A 22576-nucleotide genomic window follows, 5' to 3' on the forward strand; every position below is an offset into this window, starting at 1 on the left:
GGAAGCACCTCAAGGTAACCTCAAGGTAGCGTGTTTGAACACTAAGCCAAACTACAGTAGTATAAACGACATCACACAAGAGTATAAAAGCTTCTTAAACAGAAAATAATAACAGTAATAATAATAATTATTATTAATAATTTAATTAATATTAATAAATAATTTATTAACAATTATTATTTTAATTAAAAATAATTTAATTAATATTAATAAATAATTTATTAACTATTATTTTAATTAAAAATAATTTAATTAATATTATTATTAATAACTATAAGTTATTAACAGTAATAACAGTATTAATAACGCTATCCAAAACAAAAGCCAGACCCGTCAAGTATGTTTATTGAGACAAGAAAAAAATACATCTCAAAAGGATAGAGTAGCTTAGGCTATTTCTACCCTCCCTCAGACCCGTCCTCAACTCCCGTACCTTCGTGAGCTTGTATACACGAATGACAGGATGAATGAATGAATGAAGGACAGGATAATGAATGACCTCTCCCCCGTCAACATTATAGTAACGAGATATGAAGATTAAACCACACACCAGAAGTTGAGGAGACGACGACGTTTCGGTCCGTTTTGGACCATCGACCATCATTGGACCATTTGACCATCATTGTCAAGTCGATTGACAATCGACTTGAAATATCTCTTCTGTCCTGATGAATATGTATGTGTGTGTGTGTGTGTGTGTGTGTGTGTGTGTGTGTGCTTGTATATGCGCGTGTGAGTGTGCGCGCGTGCGTATGCACATGTTTTACTGGAGACTAGAAAGAAGCAGGAATTGTGAGGATCTTATCTTGAGGTTATCTTGAGATGATTTCGGGGCTTTAGAGTCCCCGCGGCCCGGTCATCGACCAGGCCTCCACCCCCAGGAAGCAGCCCGTGACAGCTGACTAACACCCAGGTACCTATTTACTGCTAGGTAACAGGGGCATAGGGTGAAAGAAACTTGGCCCATTTGTTTCTGCCTCGTGCGGGAATCGAACCGCCGATAGCGATAGCGCCGCAGAATTACGAGTCCTGCGCGCTATCCACCAGGCTACGAGGCCCCTATTTATAATGATCCTTCCGCAGGATGCAAAGGCTGAAGATATAAAACTTGATATTATAGGACCGCGATTTTAAAAACATTATTTTAAAAAGGTGTAACAAATTTATGTAAAATGAACATAAAAGGTGTAAAAGCGGTGTAAATACGATGTAAACGTAATAGAGAAGCAGAGACGGGCGGTGATTTTGACTTGTAAAGTAGGGCTGCCCACCCACCTCGCTCTGGGACATACTGCATATATTTCCATGCATTTGTCTACGCTCGCACCAGCAGCCCTCCTCCATCTCTCATGCACGCACGCACACACGCACACGCACACACACGTTGTATCTATATATATATATATATATATATATATATATATATATATATATATATATATATATATATATATATATATATATATATATATATATACAACATTCTACTTTGCTCTGATGAAGGCGAATTAGCCGAAAACGCGTTAAGCATTTTCTATTTTTCATATGTGGTTATTCTGCATACTTGGATCAGTGTTTTTGTGATCATTGTTGCATATATATATATATATATATATATATATATATATATATATATATATATATATATATATATATATATATATATATATATATATATATATAATAAAACAAATATACATGTATATATGCAAAAGAATGGGGGTGATAGGAGAAGAAAATATTAAAGTGTTCAGTGAAAATCCACAAAGTCTTCTCTGAATACTCTTTATTTTCTTCTCCGAGGCTATGGGTCCCCACACTTGCACCCCAGAGGTATTACCCCTCACAACTTCTATATATAATATTATACAACAATAATATATAACATTATACAACAATTTGTTATCAGTTAAGGTTTTGGTGATTTGTATATTCATTCTTGCAAATTAGCAATTTCCGCCTAACGTGAAAATGATGACTTTGGTCTTGTCCAGCTGCCATAAGACACGAACTATAATGTATGTTAGAGAGTGCGTATGGCAGGCTTTAGTGTCGGATGGCGTGCGTGTTGCCATACAACACACACGGCCAATGGCTGTGGTCACCATGGTAAATTGAAGGGCCCAGTGTCGCACCTGCTATATCATAACGGAATTGAAACGGTCAATATATTGATAAGTGGAACGCAAGCATGCGAACAGCAACGGATATGGGAACGCGCCATTCACGCTAGCCTAGCTTGAAGGTTTTCACTAGTGTGTTAGGGATCATCCACTTGACTATAGCTTTCACTGGTATCCACTTCTCCACTCCCCAAGCCAAGCCTGGGGGGCAGGCTTGATTTGTGATAAGAAAAAATGTTCGGGTTCGAGTCCTCTTCATGGCTCCTACTGATTTTCCCATTGATACGTCATGTTAATGTGATTTCATTGTGCATTTGACTTGTGGTAACCTGGTTCAACAGACTGTTGCCTTGAGTTGTGTGAGGGATCACCCACCAGACTTTACTCCACTTTACTCCACTTTACAGTAAAGTTTAAAGTTTACTCCACTTTACTCCAGTTTACAACAACAAAATATCAAGTATGGTCTGTGATGAAGGTTTGTCCTGCCTTGTTCCTCACTCGTACTTCAAAACAAATATGTTGGTAATTCTGCAGTTTTTTCTCGAGTATCGTAGCACTATATTGGTAACAAGAATCAACATCTAAAAAGTTGTCCCCGTCAGAAAGCTCTCAGGATATTACAGTAAGCAACGGGTGTAACCCAGAGGAATGTTGGGGTGTGACCACCTCTGAGCCACAGGTTTACACTGTACACAAAGGCACCTCAACGACAGCCTGGTAAGTCACCTTCACTGTTAGAGCATCGCGCTAGCCTAATCTACAACGATACTCTCTCTGAGATTGGTTACCGGGCGAGAGCTTGAGCGGGAGGCCCCTCTTTCATGCCTCGGAATGTTATCCAAATGAATGCAATGCTAAGTATTGTTGCAGGCAGGTACCGACCAACCTCTTACTGACTTTGCTGTGTGTGTCAACACGGAGGGCAGCATCAGCATGACCATTCTTGTAATTTGACAACAATACGTTACTGGCAATAACAGAACCACAACAGCAACTTTGAGCAAAATTTACAAGTACGAGCGTAGCGTCAGCAACAATTACAGCAACTAGAACAATATAAGAAACAGTTATGAGGCAGTTTTGAAGTAATAGGGAAGAGTAAATGGAGATTACGGGTGTAGGGAGATCCAGGGTTGGTTAGGTGGCTGGATAGTGTGTGTGTGTGAGCTGGATAGTGTGTGTGTGTGAAGGGGAAAGGAGAGGAGGAAGAGAGTGTGTGTGAGGGAGGGAGGAGGGAATGCAATAGAGGAAGGTGAGGTAGTTATAATGATGGGAAGGAGCGGTGGTGAGACAGGAAGCACAAGTTACAGCGTGGTTCACCTCCCACTCCGCTGCAGTACTCTCACACCCCCGCCACCCCCTGCCTTCTTTCCCGCCACCCCCCACCTCTCAAAGTGACCTTGCCTTCCTCATACTCCGGACACCAGGCTCCCTCCCTCAACACACACACACACACACCTGTCTACTCTGGCGCCAACAATATGGCTCATCCTCACCTGCCCCACACACTTGTTCCATCCTGCAACTCTTGACAATCGATCAACTTGTGCGTGAATAGACTACGCCATCAGAAGCGGCCGTCGCCCACACCGTGTTTAAAGCCTAGCGTGCACTTTCTGCGCCAAATGAACCACACAAATCACACACACGAACCACACCACCACAGTGCTACTTGTGAAGGAGGAAATGTATATGTTTATCTCTCAGAATGTTTGGTAATATGTTTATTGTTTGTGATGTGTGTCTATGTATGTATTAACACGATGTACAGAACGGGGTAAGAATAGCTTGAGCTACCTCATCCCTTTGTGTGGATTTTACATCAATAAACTTATTTCAATTTCAATTTCAACCACAGTGCTTCAACCACACCTATAATCAGCTGGGTCTGGATTCATCAAGAATTTACGTGCCCACTTACGAAACCTGTACATCTCAGCTCGGTCATACTGGCTTAGCCTGTATTTATTACATTAGTTTACAAACTTGTAAATGCTTCCAGGTTGTTCTGGACGCTCGATTTCATAGCGCTAGGGAGCTCATCAACTGATTAATGATGCGAACCAAGCCGCCATGGCTAATGGAGGATGTATAGGTTTCGAAAATGGATACAGTGCTTAATGACACCTTCAACACCTCAATAATTATTTCTTGAAATACCTACCAAGTGTATTTTCAACATCGAAATACATATGAATTAACGTACAAATATAGAAGGTCTACAATTGGGTGGCAGCGTAAGCAATTAAACCCGAGTGTCGAGGGAGAACCAGCGGTGTATACCAGTTGTAAATCTTACAACGGGTATTTACAAATATATAAATTAAATATCTTGTAAACTCACAGAAAACGAAAACATGACTATCCCAATCATGGGAAAATGTGGTTTCAGGTTTCCTCCGAGTATGAGATCACATGTTTGTGTGAAGGGAAGGGGGGGGGGGAGGGTGGAAGGGGAAGGAAAGGTGGAAGAGGGGGAGGGAAGGTAGGGCGGTGAAACTCAATATATGCTCAAAGGTTTACTGGTCACTTCAATAATAAATTTGCCATTGTTTATCATTGGCTCCGGATCATGCCATTGACCTGTACACCAGAATGGCTAATGATGTCTCTTGACAGATCTGTAATGGGCAATAAACAGAAGTGGAAAGGATTGGAGAGAACATGAGAGAAGAAGAGGGAAGTGGGAAAGATATAGAGCCACGGTATACAAGGGAAGATTATAGAAGAAAAAAGGGGTTAGACCTTTTTATAATGGACGATACAGCAAGCACAATACAGACGATGCAGTACAATACAAAAGTTTATACAGAAGTGCAGGCAATGAGTCACAATAACGTGGCTAAAGTATGTTATACTTTATACAGATGTATACTGACTGTTAAACTTGAGAGAAAGATACAGTACCTGACTCAATCGTAAAGAAACTGTTTATGACAGCATCACATAGAAGACTAAGTGCTTATGGTTGAACCACAGAGACGACTAAGTGTATATTATCGGATCACGGAGAGGGCTGAGAGTGTGTCACCAGATCCAAGAAATTTAGAAAAGCTACAAGACAGAGTAAAGAATGATGCCATCATCATGTGAGTACCGGCACACATCATACAGCCACAAATAGTCGCCAACATCACTTAACACTTGATGAACCAACGTAGGGACATGTGAGTAGCACAGATGAATCGTTAACTCCCGGTTCCCCAGCATCCACACTCTTGCGCCACCACCAGGGAAGGAGATCACCAGGTGGGTAGTGAAAAACGTTCCATAATGGAAAACCCAACCCAAAACCCAACCTATATCTAATCTAATCCAAAAACCCAACCCGGTGGACCAAACTCTCACTAGTCAAGCCTGGCCTCGGGCCGGGCTTGGGGAGTAGAACTCCCAGAACCCCATCAACTAGGTATCAACCAGGTATCAACCAGGTATCAACCAGGTATCAACCAGGTAACCCAACGAGGTGGGCCGGACGAGGTTTAATTTCCTGGTGCGCGGCCTGCCCTTCCCTTCACCGCTCTAAGGGAGCCACCCCCTTCCCCTCAACAAATAGGTCAAGAAATAAGTGATTTTTTTGCGTTATCGTAAGCAAGTTTACAAATGCACCCTAATAAAGAGTAAAGGTTCACACATATCCACGCTTTCTATGTATCATACTCGATGGGTTAGGTGGGTTACTTGGGTTAATACGTTTCTAGTTAGGCTAAAAGTTTGGATTTTAATGGTGAGGCAAATTAAGGGAACGACCAACTCAGCGGATCAAGGGAGGCTCTTGCAGTTCTGCCAAACATTTTATAGCATTTGGAAACGACACATTTTCTCAGATATGATGTAATCTTGGCACCACTGTATGAGGCGAAGAATGTGTCCTGTGTCCGAGATGCCTTCACATGGAGTTTTTTTTTATTATTATTATTTTCTACCACAGACGTGGCCACACATTTACAATGCTAACCAGCATATATACACATGGAGTGCCAAGTGGTGGAGGCAGACTCCACCCACTGGTACAATATCCAAGAGTGGCGTTGGTTCCACGTGAAGCAAAGTTGTCAACGTTGATTCGACATTGACGACGTTCAATCAACGATCAATTAGCGTTGGTCTTGGATATTGTGGCCACTGACACTGCCTCTACGACCCACACTTTAAAACCTGGCTTCAGGTTGTAGCTATGATCAACCAGACTGTTTGGTACTTAATAGTTAGTACAGTAGTCCCTCTTCAAAACCACAGTCTAGCTGATGTAGAACAGTCTAAAAGGAGAAAATATTGAGGCTATGGAATGTTAGGAACCCGCGTCCCTGTACTCCCTAGAGATACTTCACGGACTCGTGAGGTCACTGTGTGACTTGAAGGAACCCACCAACACTCGTCTTGAAGGCAGAAGTCTGCCTACCTTACCTTCCGATGGTTCCTGGAATCATGTCCCAGCGGCCCGGTCTCTAACCAGGCTGTTAGACGCCGCTGCTCGCAATCTGATGTATGACTCAGGTCTCGGTTTGTATGTTGGTAATTCCTTCCACCGCGTCTCATTGTCTTGTAAGGATATATGTTGTTGTTATAGATTCAGCTACTCGGAACAAGTTCCAAGTAGCACGGGCTATGGTGAGCCCGTAACTTACCTGGCACAGGAGCGGGGCAAGAAGTACGGGCTATGGTGAGCCTCTGAGTATGTAAGGATATAGATTGATGAAGATTAAGCCACCCAAGAGGTGGCACGGGCATGAATAGCCCGTAAACAGAGGATATATTCCAGCGTGCCAATTTATAACCAGTTCACCTGGTCTTTCTCACCCGTCTTCCAGACAGTACAACTTGAAGGATTTCCAGTTTTTTAGACTTGTAAGATCCAAATATTTTAAGATTAAATTTGTCGCCATCTCCACGGCTAAAGTTGGGAACATTACACAAGGTAATCTCACAGCCTGGAATGTCGCAGCGCACGCACTGCCTGATGCGAACCAGCGCCCATCTGAGGCAATACTCGAGAAGCAAGAGAATACTAGGCCAGGCCTGACACGCTTCACTCCTCCCTGCACGAACTCCAATTGATCTTCTCGCAATGTTGTTTCGAAACTGAGACATTTTCGCCGCCCTCATGTCCTCTGCAATGACCACATTGGTAGCAACACGAGCGGAAGAGGAGGCTGGGAAAAGGGAAAGGTAGAGTGTAGATGTGTTCACGAGAACACGTGGTCACGCGGGCAGTTATCTGCGAGTGAGGAAAGCTGTGACGTGTTGGACCTGGGAAACACTGGCCGGTGTAAGCTAAGTGGGCAGCCAGTTCTCACCATTTGACAAGCGTCTAATTCGAAGTAGTTTTGTCTAATCAACGCATATTAACCTAGACAACCCCACCTAATTTAGCGAGGTCGACGCTCTCTAGAGTTCCAGAATGCGTACAATGTGAGAACCTTGTGAACCAAACCTTTTATGTTGCTGTGGCGCCAGTCTTGCAATATATATGTCTGGACTTTCTTCGAACGTCTTGTACTTCATAAAGTAAGACTTCCATGCCAGAAATACATACTCCAGAAAGAAATGAAGGATACTCCAACGATCTGGAGAAACTCGGGGAAACTGCCTGTTTAACTTCAATCCTAGCAAATGTAATGGGATGAGATGAGGCTGAGGCTGGTGTCAATGCAGAGGAAGCTGCACTGATAACAAAAACAATAATAATAATAATAATAATAATAATAATAATAATAATAATAATAATACACAGAGTAATCACACTAACGTGATGTGTCAATGAGGAAATTCGTAGGAGCTGTGATGAGGATTCGAACTTATGCGGTGGGTGTTCCCCGGCACACGCCTTAGTCAACTAGGCCACGACATGGTCTAGTGACCATGGACATGGACCATGGCGTGGCCTAGTTGACTAGGGCGTGTGCGTGGGAACCCTCGACAGCATAAGTTCGAATCTTCATCACGGCTCCTACGAATTTCCTTAATAATAATAATAGAGACGACCTCATTACTCTGACTACATAGTGGGTATTCGTAATTTTTAACAAAGCCACTAATGACGAGAAGCATTTAGAGCATAATACAGATAAAAGGAAGACAGGTGCTAAAGGGAGAAGAAGAAGACGTTATCTTGAGGTTATCTTGAGATGATTTCGGGGCTTTAGTGTCCCCGCGGTCCGGTCCTCGACCAGGCCTCCACCCCTAGGAAGCAGCCCGTGACAGCTGACTAACACCCAGGTACCTATTTTACTGCTAGGTAACAGAGGCATAAGGTGAAAGAAACTCTGCCCATTGTTTCTCGCCGGCGCCCGGGATCGAACCCGGGACCACAGGATCACAAATGTCGGAAACTTGACTCCTGAGCGTGATTTTTGAGCCGAATTCTGACTCTGCACCTATTTTCATTTTCAAATTACTACTTTTTACACCGAAAATATACCAATTACTGAAAACGGCGATGGGTCATATTTTGCCCAAACCCCCCTGCAGTTTTCAAAATATCTGAAATGTCGGAAATTTGACTCTTGAGTGTGATTTTTGAGCCGAATTCTGACTCTCTGCACCTATTTTCATTTTCAAATTACGACTTTTTATACCGAAAATATGCCAATTACTGAAAACGGCGATGGGTCATATTTTGCCCAAATCCCCCTGCAGTTTTCAAAATATCTCAAATGTCGGAAATTTGACTCCTGAGTGTGATTTTTGAGCCGAATTCTGACTCTCTGCACCTATTTTCATTTTCAAATTACGACTTTTTATACCGAAAATATGCCAATTACTGAAAACGGCAAAGGGTCATATTTTGCCCAAACCCCCCTGCAGTTTTCAAAATATCTGAAATGCCCGAAATTTTACTCCTGAGCGTGATTTTTGAGCCGAATTCTGACTCTCTGCACCTATTTTCATTTTCAAATTACGATATTTTATACCGAAAATATGCCAATTACTGTAAACGGCGATGGGTCATATTTTGCCCAAACCCCCCTGCAGTTTTCAAAATATCTGAAATGCCCGAAATTTGACCCCTGAGCGTGATTTTTGAGCCGAATTCTGACTCTCTGCACCTATTTTCATTTTCAAATTACTACTTTTTACACTGAAAATGTGCCAATTACTGAAAACGGCGATGGGTCATATTTTGCCCAAACCCCCCTGCAGTTTTCAAAATATCTGAAATGCCCGAAATTTGACTCCTGAGCGTGATTTTTTAGCCGAATTCTGACTCTCTGCACCTATTTTCATTTTCAAATTACGACTTTTTATACCGAAAATATGGCAATTACTCAAAAGTAGCCCAATTCGCTACTTGTAGCCCAATCTGGCAACCCTGAACCTCACTGTGCTCGAATAAACTGAATGAGGCATAAACAACATGATCACAACACAAAAAAGTTCCTAGAATCATTGGAAAAGTGCGGAAACGGCCTTTAGCACCGCCTTTAGGGAGCCGGTCGGCCGAGCGGACAGCACACTGGACTTGTGATCCTGTGGTCCCGGGTTCGATCCCAGGCGCCGGCGAGAAACAATGGGCAGAGTTTCTTTCACCCTATGCCCCTGTTACCTAGCAGTAAAATAGGTACCTGGGTGTTAGTCAGCTGTTACGGGCTGCTTTCTGGGGGTGGAGGCCTGGTCGAGGACAGGGCCGCGGGGACACTAAAGCCCCGAAATCATCTCAAGATAACCACCGCTCACATGAGCATAGTATACATTAAAGAAGCCGCCGCTGGTGGTAACAGTAAAACACCTGAGTGGAAACTAGAAACCCAGAAGAGCCATAGAGATTTAAGGAGGCACTTGTTCAGTGTGAGAGTAGCGAACAAGTGGTATGAAGTAGAGAGGAAGATAGCTGAGGCTAACTCCTAGTGGTTATAAGAGTACACATGAGAAGCAAGAGGGCTGGAAGCCAACACAAAAAATGGTTTCGAGGGGACTACAAAGAAGGCAGAGCTGATGGTAGCCGTGGAAGAGCATAAGGTTAAGTATATATAAATAATAGGTGAGGGAGCACGCGCCATCTCTCATCACACAACGCGAGGAGTGGCGCGACAAGTGGGGGTGTGAAGAGGACACACCAAGAGGACCCACGTCAACACTCCGTGGCCCTACACACCCATTAATATACTTTCTGTGCAGCCACGCGCAACGCAGTCTGTCACTCTCACTTAACACTCTGGTCACATAAACACCAACTGTCACTCTCACTTAACACTCTGGTCACATACAACACCCATCTGTCACTCTCGCTTAACACTGGCCACAATACTACACTACATGTCACTCACTCGACACAAACAAATCTGAGTATATACCTCCTGGGTGAATAATGTTCCCTTGACGGTTTGGTTCCAGGTAGAGACTATGAGGAAGTTTTCTTACACCTGATGCATGTATTCACCTAGTAGTAAATAAACACCCGGGAAAGGTCAGGCGTTGACCTAGGGTTGGGCCTCGATAAGCTGCACAGATTTCCTTTCACCATCATTGACAAACCAAACCCTCTTCCAAAAATTTATAGTATTTATAACACCTATTGGCTGAACATACAAAAATGAACTGTTATATCTCACAAAAATAACTTTTTTGTATTATCAAAATCCCCCAAATTGCACCTTAAAATTTTGTCCTAGGCTATCCTAGTCCTAATATACGAAATCTTAAACCTAATTTTATATATGTGTGGTATACTGGGCCTAGGAAAGTTTAGGTTCAGTTGTTGTCATCTTTCTCCTGCCCACTACAGAGTTAACAGTACAAAACGTGAACTTTTTGCTGTGAAAGTTCGTTTTTGCACTTTTGATCAATAGTTGTTATCAGTACTATCATTTTTGGTTTACAGGATGAATTGGCTGACAGTGGTTAACACCTGGAGTAGCCAGAATATATAGCAAGATAAGGCTGAATAATTTAATATACATATTATCTACGAATGTTGAAATAGGTTAATATTAAGCACTGTTTTCTTGTTACTATTTTCTACAAATATTTTTATGATTTACTTTTCTTGAGGTACATAGGCTATGCACACGACTATACATTCATCAGTTAGCCCATGTAAGTCCCATCGTTCTATTTGTATCGACTTGAGAATGTCGACACAATCGACTTGAGAATGGTCCAGGACGGACCGAAACGTCGTCGTCCCTTCACCTTCTAGTGTATGGTCTGGTCAACTTACTTTAGCCACGTTATTGTGACTCATCGCCTGCATATTTGTATATTATGTTTTACCAATATAAGTAAAGCCACTGTCGACCATACTGATGATTTGTATAAATCAGTTAATCAGCTGTGTGGTATTACAAATTGCAGACCCGAACTTTGTCACACTCACCAAGACCAGAGGAAATAAAGTGTTCCTGGATGAGGAGCTGGAGGCCGCACAACGTACCTAATCCTAATCCATCACACTGATGCTAGAACGTGGCCGCCTTAGTGTCCAACGGCTCACGGTGGAGACCGTACACACCGTCTCCTAGAGCACATCTCCACGTGCGGACCTTCACAAGTACACAAAGAGATATGTTTACGCTTTTTCACGCAACCCAACAAATTATCGTTTTTACAGCAACCTGATAAAGGTTGTAGGGTTTATCCGAAAATGTGGTTTTAATATACTTACACATTTACTGGGTCTTTCCTTCACCTTCATTCAAGCACTATGACATTGTAATAAATTTCTTCATTATTATTTTTATTATTCATGTGCAAGTTTTATTACTCAGTGCTAGTTTTGAGTAAATAAGGATACTTGAGCATTTTACATACCGTAAACAGGAGAAAATGCTATTTATTGAAGTTTGGGGTGTAGAGCAGAGCAATTTTTTTTAATTATTATTTTCTACCACAAACGTGGCCACACAATTACAATGCTAAGCAGCATATATACATTTTCTTCTGTCCTCCATGGACAGGGTTAGAGATGTGTTAAACATATAGTTATAACACCGAGTGTATTGATGTCTTCATAATATTCAGTTGACGTCAGTCGTTACTAATATCCATTACACGACATAAATTATTAATGTTCGCCGAGGGAGAAACATATAACGTTACCCTTCAGATGAAGTGGTCAGAGTAGGTAGAGGAATCTACCTTATACACAACCTAATCGTTCAGGCACATTTCCTTATATGCCTCTGTTCACTTAGCAGTAAATATAGACCCATGTGTTATGTTGTAGGTTGCAGCCTGGGGAAGGCCTGTCGTCTAGGACGGGCCTCGATAAGGCTAACAGGTTTCCTGTCCCAGATAATCATAAACCATATTGTTCTCAATAGTTGACGTGATAAAAGGTCACAAGCTGTACTCCATCCCAATACGTGAAAGGCACCTATATAAAAACTGAAAATATAAGAAGTTCAATGCATAAGATCATTGCGATATTATCTGTACGAAAGAACGTCAAGTTGGCTGATAAGTAAGTTAATTACTTAAGGGCATCAAACCTATTTAGAAACAAACTCTTAAATTAATAACGCTATTACCTGATTTTCTGATACTACTATCAACATCCTTCACATCATTCTGGAGTGGCTCTTCCGTCCCTCTCTTTCCTCCCATCACAGACCACAATCTTCCAAATATACTTCTCCTTTCCTTCCGTTCCTTTCCCACTTTCCTACTAGTCAGGCATCTCCCCCCAACTCCTCCCACATCGCCCTGGTCCTTAATAAAATTCTAAACGAACCTCTGAACAGCCGGTTGACAGCCCCGTGTTTGCGTCAACCTGACAGAAGGAAGGCAGCCGGGATTAGGACAGATGGGGGATGGATGGGGAGGGATGTAGGGAGGTAGGGAGGCAGATAAGGGGGGTGGTACGATTGGGGAGGGCGCTGATGGAGGAGGGGGGAGGGAGGTGTGGGGAGGGAGGGGGATGATCAGCTGGCGCGGCGGGAGCCACGTGCGCCCGCCACTAGACAAAGAACCCGGGGATGTGGGAGTACCACGGGGACACACCCAGTTAAAACTCCGTTACAAGACGGAAACCCCCCTTTACGGGCTCATCATAGCCCGTGCTACATGGACACTTCGTTCTGAGTAGCTAAATCTAAAACAACAACAATAACGGAAACCCCGCATCTCGTTCCAATACTCCTACCGTTCTTGAAACAATTGACTGTATTAAACAACAATATTTACGATGTATACGAAGCTTAAATTTGGTATTGTTGACCAAGACTTCAACAGGCGTCAGTGTTTATTGGAGGCATAATGTTGAAATGTTAAACAATGAACTGGTAGTACACATATATATTACTAAACACAATATCACAGAGTTTACAGCACCAGCTTACACACCTACACATTTACTCATATCGAGCATCTTTGTTTATTAACATATTTAGGTACATCTGTATTTATTATGGACTCTTATTTGGCTGACGTATCATATCTCCTCCCTACTATTTCCTCTTATTTGATTCCTTCAGTCTTTACTTGTAGCTCAGGTCCTTCAGCTCAGGAATGAGTCTTGTTGCATATCTCTGATTCTTTTTTAGTTTTGTGGGATGACAATGACGCACACAACTTCCTGTGTGGTTTTCTCTAAACACTGATGGGAAGACAAGGGTAGGAAGACGGGCAACACACCACCACCAGCCGCCTTACAATTACACCACTACGGGCTCACCATAGCCCGTGCTACTTGCAACTTTTGTTCCCAGTAGCTGAATCTAAAACAACAACAACAACATCCTGGCGTGACAACTTTCTCTACTAAAGAAAACATAGCATTTTTCCAGTAATGCCCAACCAAAAACATCCTTGTTTGTTCTCATCTTCAAAAAACACTTAAAAAATACATTTTATTTAGTCAGGTCTACATATTATTATTGCTAACGTTATCGTATTCATCAATAATTATACACAATTATTGTGCACTTTTACCGATTGTTAAAATTATTGATCTTTATGTTATCACTAAGATTTTGTTCCCAATAACATTACTTTTACTGAATGAAAGACCCAATTTATATTTAAATGAATTCAAAACCAAAATTTCGGATGTAACCTACTTCCTTTCTCAAGGTACTGTACTTGATAGTACCTTGAGAAAGACAGTACCTTATTTCCACGATAGTGTGGGTTAACAATTTACATATCTTAGTGTTTCAAGGTACAGCAATTTTATCAAGAGTTATTATATTTGTAGTTAGTTCCTAACAGCTTCCCTTCCCTTCCGTGCTGTCCGCTCGGCCTTGCCGGTCGGCCGAGCGGACAGCACGCTGGACTTGTGATCCTGTGGTCCTGGGTTCGATCCCAGGCGCCGGCGAGAAACACTGGGCAGAGTTTCTTTCACCTATGCCCCTGTTACCTAGCAGTAAAATAGGTACCTGGGTGTTAGTCAGCTGTCACGGGCTGCTTCCTGGGGTTGGAGGTCTGGTCGAGGATCGGGCCGCGGGGACACTAAAAAAAGCCCCGAAATCATCTCAAGATAACCTCAAGATAACCTGCCACGACTTTGTGGACGAGGCAGGTTAGGTTTAACTTGCTTAAGGTAGGAAGGACTTGGCTAAGTTTGGTTGGCTATAGAAAGTTAGGAGCAAGTCAGAAATTGGGCAACACATCAAATAACTCATCTTACGCAAGTGAATTCAATCTTGGCTTGACTCCCTAATATGGCTTATGTCTAGAAAATATAACACTTCGCAGGCCTGATCAGAAACCGGGCCGCGGGGACCTTGAAACCAGAACCACCGCAAGGTAACCACAAGGTAGTCTGTCTTCTATTCTTTGTCCAGAGAAAGAGCTTCACAAGCCACACTACTACTGATGATTTAAACTGTCCTGTTTAAATTATCAGTAGTGATTATGTATATATATATAATACATATATGTGTATATATATATATATATATATATATATATATATATATATATATATGTCGTACCTAATAGCCAGAACTCACTTCTTGGCCTACTATGCAAGGCCCGATTTGCCTAATAAGCTAAGTTTTAATGAATTATTGTTTTTTCGACTACCTAACCTACCTAACCTAACCTAACCTAACTTTTTCCGCTACCTAACCCAACCTAACCTATAAAGATAGGTTTGGTTAGGTTAGGTAGGGTTGGTTAGGTTCGGTCATATATCTACGTTAATTTTTACTCTAATAAAAAAAATTGACCTCATACATAATGAAATGGGTAGCTTTATCATTTCATAAGAAAAAAATTAGAGAAAATATATTGATTCAGGAAAACTTGGCTTATTAGGCAAATCGGGCCTTGCATAGTAGGCCAAGAAGTGAGTTCTGGCTATTAGGTACGACATATATATATATATATATATATATATATATATATATATATATATATATATATATATATATATATATATATATATATATGCGGAAAATCCACAGAGAAATATGAAATGAGGTGAACGTTTCGGCTTTGTTAAAGCCTTTGTCAACACCAGACTGACTCTGGTGTTTGAGTCAGTCTGGTGTTGACAAAGGCTTTAACAAAGCCGAAACGTTCACCTCATTTCATATTTCTCTGTGGATTTTCCGCATAAAATGATCAGTGTTTTGTGATCGTCAATTGCATATATATATATATATATATATATATATATATATATATATATATATATATATATATATATTTTATTAAATATGACCGAAAAAGTAAGATTAATAATTCTAACACGAATTTTCTCAATCTTTCGTACATTATGCTTCACTGCTGGAGGTAAATCAAAAATCACTTCTCCAAAATTCATTTTTATTTCTAGTCTGACGCGACACGGGCGCGTTTCGTAAAACTTATTACATTTTCAAAGACTTCACAAATACACAACTGATTAGAACTTGCATTTCCCTGATTTTATATCTACATTTGAGTGAGGTGGGAAGGGTGATGTGGCATTACATTTGAGTGAGGTGGGAAGGATGATGTGGCATTAGAGGATATTAATAGGGTATTAAAAGTATCAACACAAGACAGAACACGAAACAATGGATATTGAATAGAAGTGTTTGTAGAAAGCCTATTGGTCCATATTTCTTGATGCTTCTATATTGGAGCGGAGTCTTGAGGTGGGTAGAATATAGTTGTGCAATAATTGGCTGTTGATTGCTGGTGTTGACTTCTTGATGTGTAGTGCCTCGCAAACGTCAAGCCGCCTGCTATCGCTGTATCTATCGATGATTTCTGTGTTGTTTTGATAGTATCTATCATCGATAGATACAGCGATAGCAGGCGGCTTGACGTTTGCGAGGCACTACACATCAAGAAGTCAACACCAGCAATCAACAGCCAATTATTGCACAACTATATTCTACCCACCTCAAGACTCCGCTCCAATATAGAAGCATCAAGAAATATGGACCAATAGGCTTTCTACAAACACTTCTATTCAATATCCATTGTTTCGTGTTCTGTCTTGTGTTGATACTTTTAATACCCTATTAATATCCTCTAATGCCACATCATCCTTCCCACCTCACTCAAATGTAATGCCACATCACCCTTCCCACCTCACTCAAATGTAGATATAAAATCAGGGAAATGCAAGTTCTAATCAGTTGTGTATTTGTGAAGTCTTTGAAAATGTAATAAGTTTTACGAAACGCGCCCGTGTCGCGTCAGACTAGAAATAAAAATGAATTTTGGAGAAGTGATTTTTGATTTACCTCCAGCAGTGAAGCATAATGTACGAAAGATTGAGAAAATTCGTGTTAGAATTATTAATCTTACTTTTTCGGTCATATTTAATAAAATATGTCTACAGGAAAGACTGCTACCAAAATATACTAATATATATATATATATACACACACATATATATGTGTGTATGTATATATGTATATATGATTAATATAGGGTAAAAAGTGTTTTTCTACCAAATGGCCAATTTAAAAATTGTATTCAACGCATCTGTAAATTATAGTTCTGATAAGCCAGATGAATTAAGGAGCAGCATTTTTACGGTGGAAACTAAGAGAACACACCTTACGCGTGTCTTAATGTAATACCCTCATCATTTCCAACCTTTCAAGCAAGCTAGTAAGTAGTTTAGTTGAGAAGTGAAGTGGTGCGGTTAGTGCTATCATACCGGACATCCACTGCCAGGCTACTCTAGCCTATCGTGATAAACTGTATCTCTTATTCTCCTGCCTCTCCTTGCCATGTATTCTTTAAAATACTGCGTAACAGGCAGAGGCACAGCACAAAGCATTTATATATATATATACAACTGATTTTAATTAGATGACATTAATTAGATTTTCTGAGTCTGTGTCTTATGTAAAAACAAAAAAAATAAGACGTAAAAAAATATATGAAGATATCGAGGTACCTTACTAGTGAAGTCTATCATATATAGGCCTAGATAAGGCAAGGGTATCTTAATTTTTTTAATACACACTACAAGTATCTAAATTGTTTTCTTTGTATTAGTTTTACTGTCATATGTTCCTATTTTGTGTTTTTTTTTGCACAAATGTTTGGGTGTTCACATTTAAATATCTCAATATTTCGAAATGTGAAACACAAAAATATAATAAATGAAAACGTAGACGAAATAATGTTTCAACGACCCTAGAGTGAACGAAACAATATGTCTGTAGAATGGAGAACTCCCGCTCATATATTTTTAGCTAAATCAGGCTGCAGGCCGGGATTAACCTTTCGTTGGTGTGGCGGCTAACAGGTCATTGGCGTACAAATAGAGAAATTGAAATTGAAATAAGTTTATTGCGGTATAATACACACAAAGGGATGAGGTAGCTCAAGCTATTCTCACCCCGTTCAGTACATCGTGATAATACATACATTGACACACATCACAAGCAATAAACGTATTACCGAACATTCTGAGAGATAAACATATACATTTCCTCCTTTACACAAGTAATCTGGAGAATGATTATAATGCATAGTGATGTGTAGGTTTGTAAAATATATTTTAGTTCATCATGAAGCAGCCCATCGGAGCTTTGGGCCGGCGACGTAGCGCCATCGTAAATTCTAGTGTCTATATTGCTGTCAATATATGCATCTAAAAACTATAATGTCTCAAACACAGGTGATACTGGAAGATAATAATACAGTAATATATACATCTAGGAGTATGATACAATGGATACAACAAATATATAATAATATTTAACAAATTTCCAGCTTTCGTCTGTATTGCCTGAATTACCAATTTTTTGTTTACCTCTCGAAAATATGTATAATTAGCTATTTGTGTACTTTATGCGCATGTATGTAATGTATATATGTATATGAATTTATGTATTATACCTGTATGCTTCTTGAGATGATTTCGGGGCTTAGCGTCCCCGCGACCCGGTCCTTGACCAGGCCTCCTTTTTGTTACACACCTCCAGGAAACACCCCTTAGCAACTGTCTAACTCCCAGGTACCTATTTACTGCTAGGTAACAGGGGGCATCAGGGTGAAAGAAACTGCCCATTGTTTCCGCCTCCACCGGGTAACGAACCCACAACCTCAGGACTACAAATCCGAAGCGCTGTCCACTCAGCTGTCAGCCCCCGATACAGCTCACATCGCTTAAAATTAAAGTCAAATCAAGTCAACTAGCCTAAGTATATCTGATAATATCCCTGGAAACACAAACCGAAACTGTCTCTATTTTCCGCTTGTTACAACTTGTAATAAAGTTGTTACATCTTGGCTTAACGTGTTTATGACGTATTAGAACGTTGTTACAACTTGCTATATTGGTTGTTATAACTGGTTAGGAGGTGTTAAAACTTGTTCGAACGTTGTACCAACGTCGTAGTTTCGGTGTGTGTTTGGCGGGATCATACACTAAGAAGAAAATGATCATTTACTGCCGGGGTCAGCGTCCCTCCCTCAGTAGAGGTGCTGTTGACACCTCCACAACCCCACGTCTCCACAGCACCGCTCCTGTGCCAGGTAAGTCCACTACGGGCTCACCATAGCCCGTGCTACTTGGAACTTGTTCTGAGTAGCTGAATCTATAACAACAACAACAACCCCACGTCTCCCCTGCCACAACGGCTCGGAAAACCTTCGTAACTCATCTGCTGGAAGACTTCAGGTGTGTAAAGTTAAGAGGATGATTATAGGCGAGTGATGGCGAAGATGAGGAGAGATGATGGCATAAATCTGTGTTATTGAAAGTATAAAAAAAAAAATATCCCGGAAACTAGTATGACAAATTTTTCACGTGTGGCTGCGTTACCCCAATCAGGAAATTTGTCTGTTGTATGAGTATGAACTTACGTGTAACACTTTGAAGTTGTTTGGACTGAGGAAGAATATTGATACTCTGTAGGAAGAAAAGAAGAAGGCAGATACCGTACTGTCGATGTTGGTGAGTTATCCACATATACTGTTGTGACAATCAGTTAATAAAGGGATTGCAAAGCTCCAGGTACCTCATACCGGCAGGTCTCAAGGGGTCTAATGACTGGACATTCGACATGTAATGTGTGAGATCGTGACTCCAGATCCTGTTCACTTTGTACCTGGAGTGCTTAGGATTGGGAGGTTCGTCACCTGTAGCCACCTGCCACAGGTAACGGCTGCCCGACCTGATCCTGGTAACCACTGTGTCGCACTGTCTAGTGCGTTTTATGCAAACCTATGTATAGATCAGAGTTTTATGCTGCATACATAGGTTTCGGATCTAAATAAACCATAGCGTTTTATAATGGTGCTTTCAGGATTTAGTCGGTAATTTCTCTCCTATTATACATAGTTGGAACAATTAAAAACAGGTGTGACAGAAAGAGATGAGGATACCTAAGTTTAATTCAACCTCATCCTTGTTACATGCTAATTTAGCTGCAATGGCGTCTAATATAGCGACCAAATTGCTGCCATTTTAATTAATGAATGGTCAACTTTACTGCAGACTAGCATAGCCTGTTCTGTAATAAAACATAAGCAACTCTCCAAATGTCAGCTGTCTTCATCCTTAATATAAACACATATTTACATATTCTCACTAATTCATTATTATTCTTACAAAATATATTTACAGTAATAAGTAATTTAATTTTGCACATTCATAGTATTTACGATTATTTGTTTTAAAAATGTTGTGCATGATAACGTTTAATAAATGCATTAAACGTACACTTAAACAAACTAAAGCCTATGTACCAAGTAATTATCAAAAGAAGGCGCCAAACCTATGTACTAAACATAATAATAATAATAATAATTCATTGTGTTGGAGGGATAGGAAACCAGAGTGTAATTCATAACATAACCAAACCTAGACCATATACAAGATATAACGAAACCTAAGCCTATATATAGCAAGTATAACCATGCCTTGACCAATATATGAAGCATGACCAAACCTATAGCTTATATAACAAGACAACCAAACATAGGCCTATATACCAAGCCTGACCAAATCTAGAACCACACATGCCATGCATTACCAAAACTAGGTCTATAATGTATATAGCAATAACTAAACCTAGGCATATATACCAAGCATAATCGAACCTAGGCCTATGTACCAAGCATAACCAAACCATCCATCCTAACTTGGATGTAACTATGCACTGATTTTTCGTCACTATATATATAGCACTAACCTAGTTGTGCTTGAGTTAGGGTGGGAAGGAAAAGGACTGAACTTTACAAATAACCAACGCACAATTTAAGAGCATAAAAATGTTTGGACAAAAATATTACTGTGGGGAGTAACACCTGTAGAGTGGAGATGTGGGCAGGTAATATGTACAATAGGTACATGTTAGAGATAAGAACTGGGTACCAGTAACACCGTTTCTATCCCTGACCAGTCTAGATAAGGCAGGTTGTCAGTAGGCCTCATGTTGTCGACTGAAATATAAATTACTATAACCTTAATATATCGGCCAGTTGGATATTTGTATGTACAGTACTAGGATTATTTTTGTAACTTCAATACTTTTGTCGAAAAATAAAAGCATTATTAAAAAGTGAGTATTGGGAGTGTCTCAAATACATGTTTGGAGTACAGGTAAAGGTACTCATATCAATGTGGAGCCAATAATAAATATATTTTTTTCTTATTCGCAAAACCATACGAGCTGCCACAGCCACCGTCCTCCGCGTGTTGGTAATGGACTCAAAAACAATATATTTACTAAGCAACACAATGGCCATCAGCGAATACCTGACACCTCAACCTCGAGGCAACTTTTAAAATACGGCTTATCTTCACGCTAACAAAGATTCAACACACTTGGCTTCCCTTGTTTTATCAGGCTCACTTCCTCTTATCGGAGGTTAAGAGCGTCTCTGAGGGGAGATACGATTACTTTTTTAGATACATCCAAAAGCCAGTTTGACACGCCAATATATGGTCTCAGAAATCGAAGTTACTGCTTTTTTAGTTTATTATAGACCCCATACCCATCCCGTGGGCGAGTGGCAGAAAGGTTACAGTTACATAATAGATTCAGGTACTGAACCCCGATGAATCTTTGAAAATGTACATTTCCTGACACACTTGACCTCTGAACTGAAAACATTGAAACAACATTTTGCAACGCTAGTGCTTTAGGAGTGAGTGCAACAAAGGCAGTGGGCCGGCTGAGAGGTGGGGGACTGCTTGCTGCAGCAACTACAGCAGTAACTATACAGCTGTATTAACTGCATCCCCCGTCGCTCAGTGCATCTTGCTCTACTACAACCTCCTCCTCGCATACCCACTCCAACTCTCCAAATATATATGTTCAAATATTATGATTGCAAAAGGGGTGTCAAAATGCATTTTTTCCCCTCAGGCGTGTTCCGGAGTTTCCCCTCTTGACACGTCAAAACAAGAGGTCTATTGAGACATAGACGCCAGTCTAGTTGCCCTTGTCTGCCATACTTCCCTCTTGGCCGGCCTCGCATCACCACCTGCCATGCACGCTGGCACACACGTTAAAAACTGAATATGTTTTCACGGGGGACGAGATCAGAGGGGAAAATCGGGTTGGGTTGGGGAGGTCTCTCTTGTCCCCTCAAAAATCGATGCTGCTCCGGACCTCCCCTTTCATTCCCTCCTACCCGCCAACTCGGGGGGGAAATTACAAATGTTACACTTACCGTTGGCCCCGAAGATCCGCTCCATGGTAGAGATTTATGAAATCCTCGCCCACTAGATATTTCCCGCTAACATGGTACGGTACCATTCACTAGTAAGGAGTGCCGCGCACACCCTCTCTCTCACACTGTCTGGCCATCACTGGCTGCTGTTCTCTCAGAGTTGCTCCTTTCTCAATGTTTGCGGTCGGGTGCCACCTACTATTATCCATCCATTTATTTTATAAAACCAAATATTAGCCTCTATGTTCATTATACTACAGATATCAATGTACTTGATCATAGACTCTTCAATATAAATAAGAAATATTATTTTCTTACTAGTTTTCGAGAGAAAGTTCAAAACACATCAAAAGAGGGTTACCAGCTTGGACGTTTTTGGCCAATCGGGATGGTCATTCTTGGTGACGTCAGAAACGTTAAGTACA

At 40.8% G+C, this 22576-nt stretch overlaps 1 protein-coding gene across 2 annotated transcripts in view; it reads right to left on the bottom strand.

Moving 5' to 3' along the window:
• The window catches only part of Myo81F (Myosin 81F), a 117936-nt gene extending 95632 nt beyond the window's left edge, over window positions 1-22304 (bottom strand). For both annotated transcript variants that reach the window (XM_045760230.2, XM_045760229.2), the window contains exon 1: window positions 22152-22304. In XM_045760230.2, the coding sequence (XP_045616186.1) occupies window positions 22152-22176 (25 nt within the window). In that variant the 5' untranslated portion in view covers window positions 22177-22304. The remainder of the gene's footprint in view (window positions 1-22151) is intronic.
• Between the last annotated feature and the right edge of the window lie 272 nt (window positions 22305-22576).

This window comes from Procambarus clarkii, chromosome 66 (assembly GCF_040958095.1).
Source record: "Procambarus clarkii isolate CNS0578487 chromosome 66, FALCON_Pclarkii_2.0, whole genome shotgun sequence".
Lineage (NCBI taxonomy): Eukaryota > Metazoa > Arthropoda > Malacostraca > Decapoda > Cambaridae > Procambarus > Procambarus clarkii.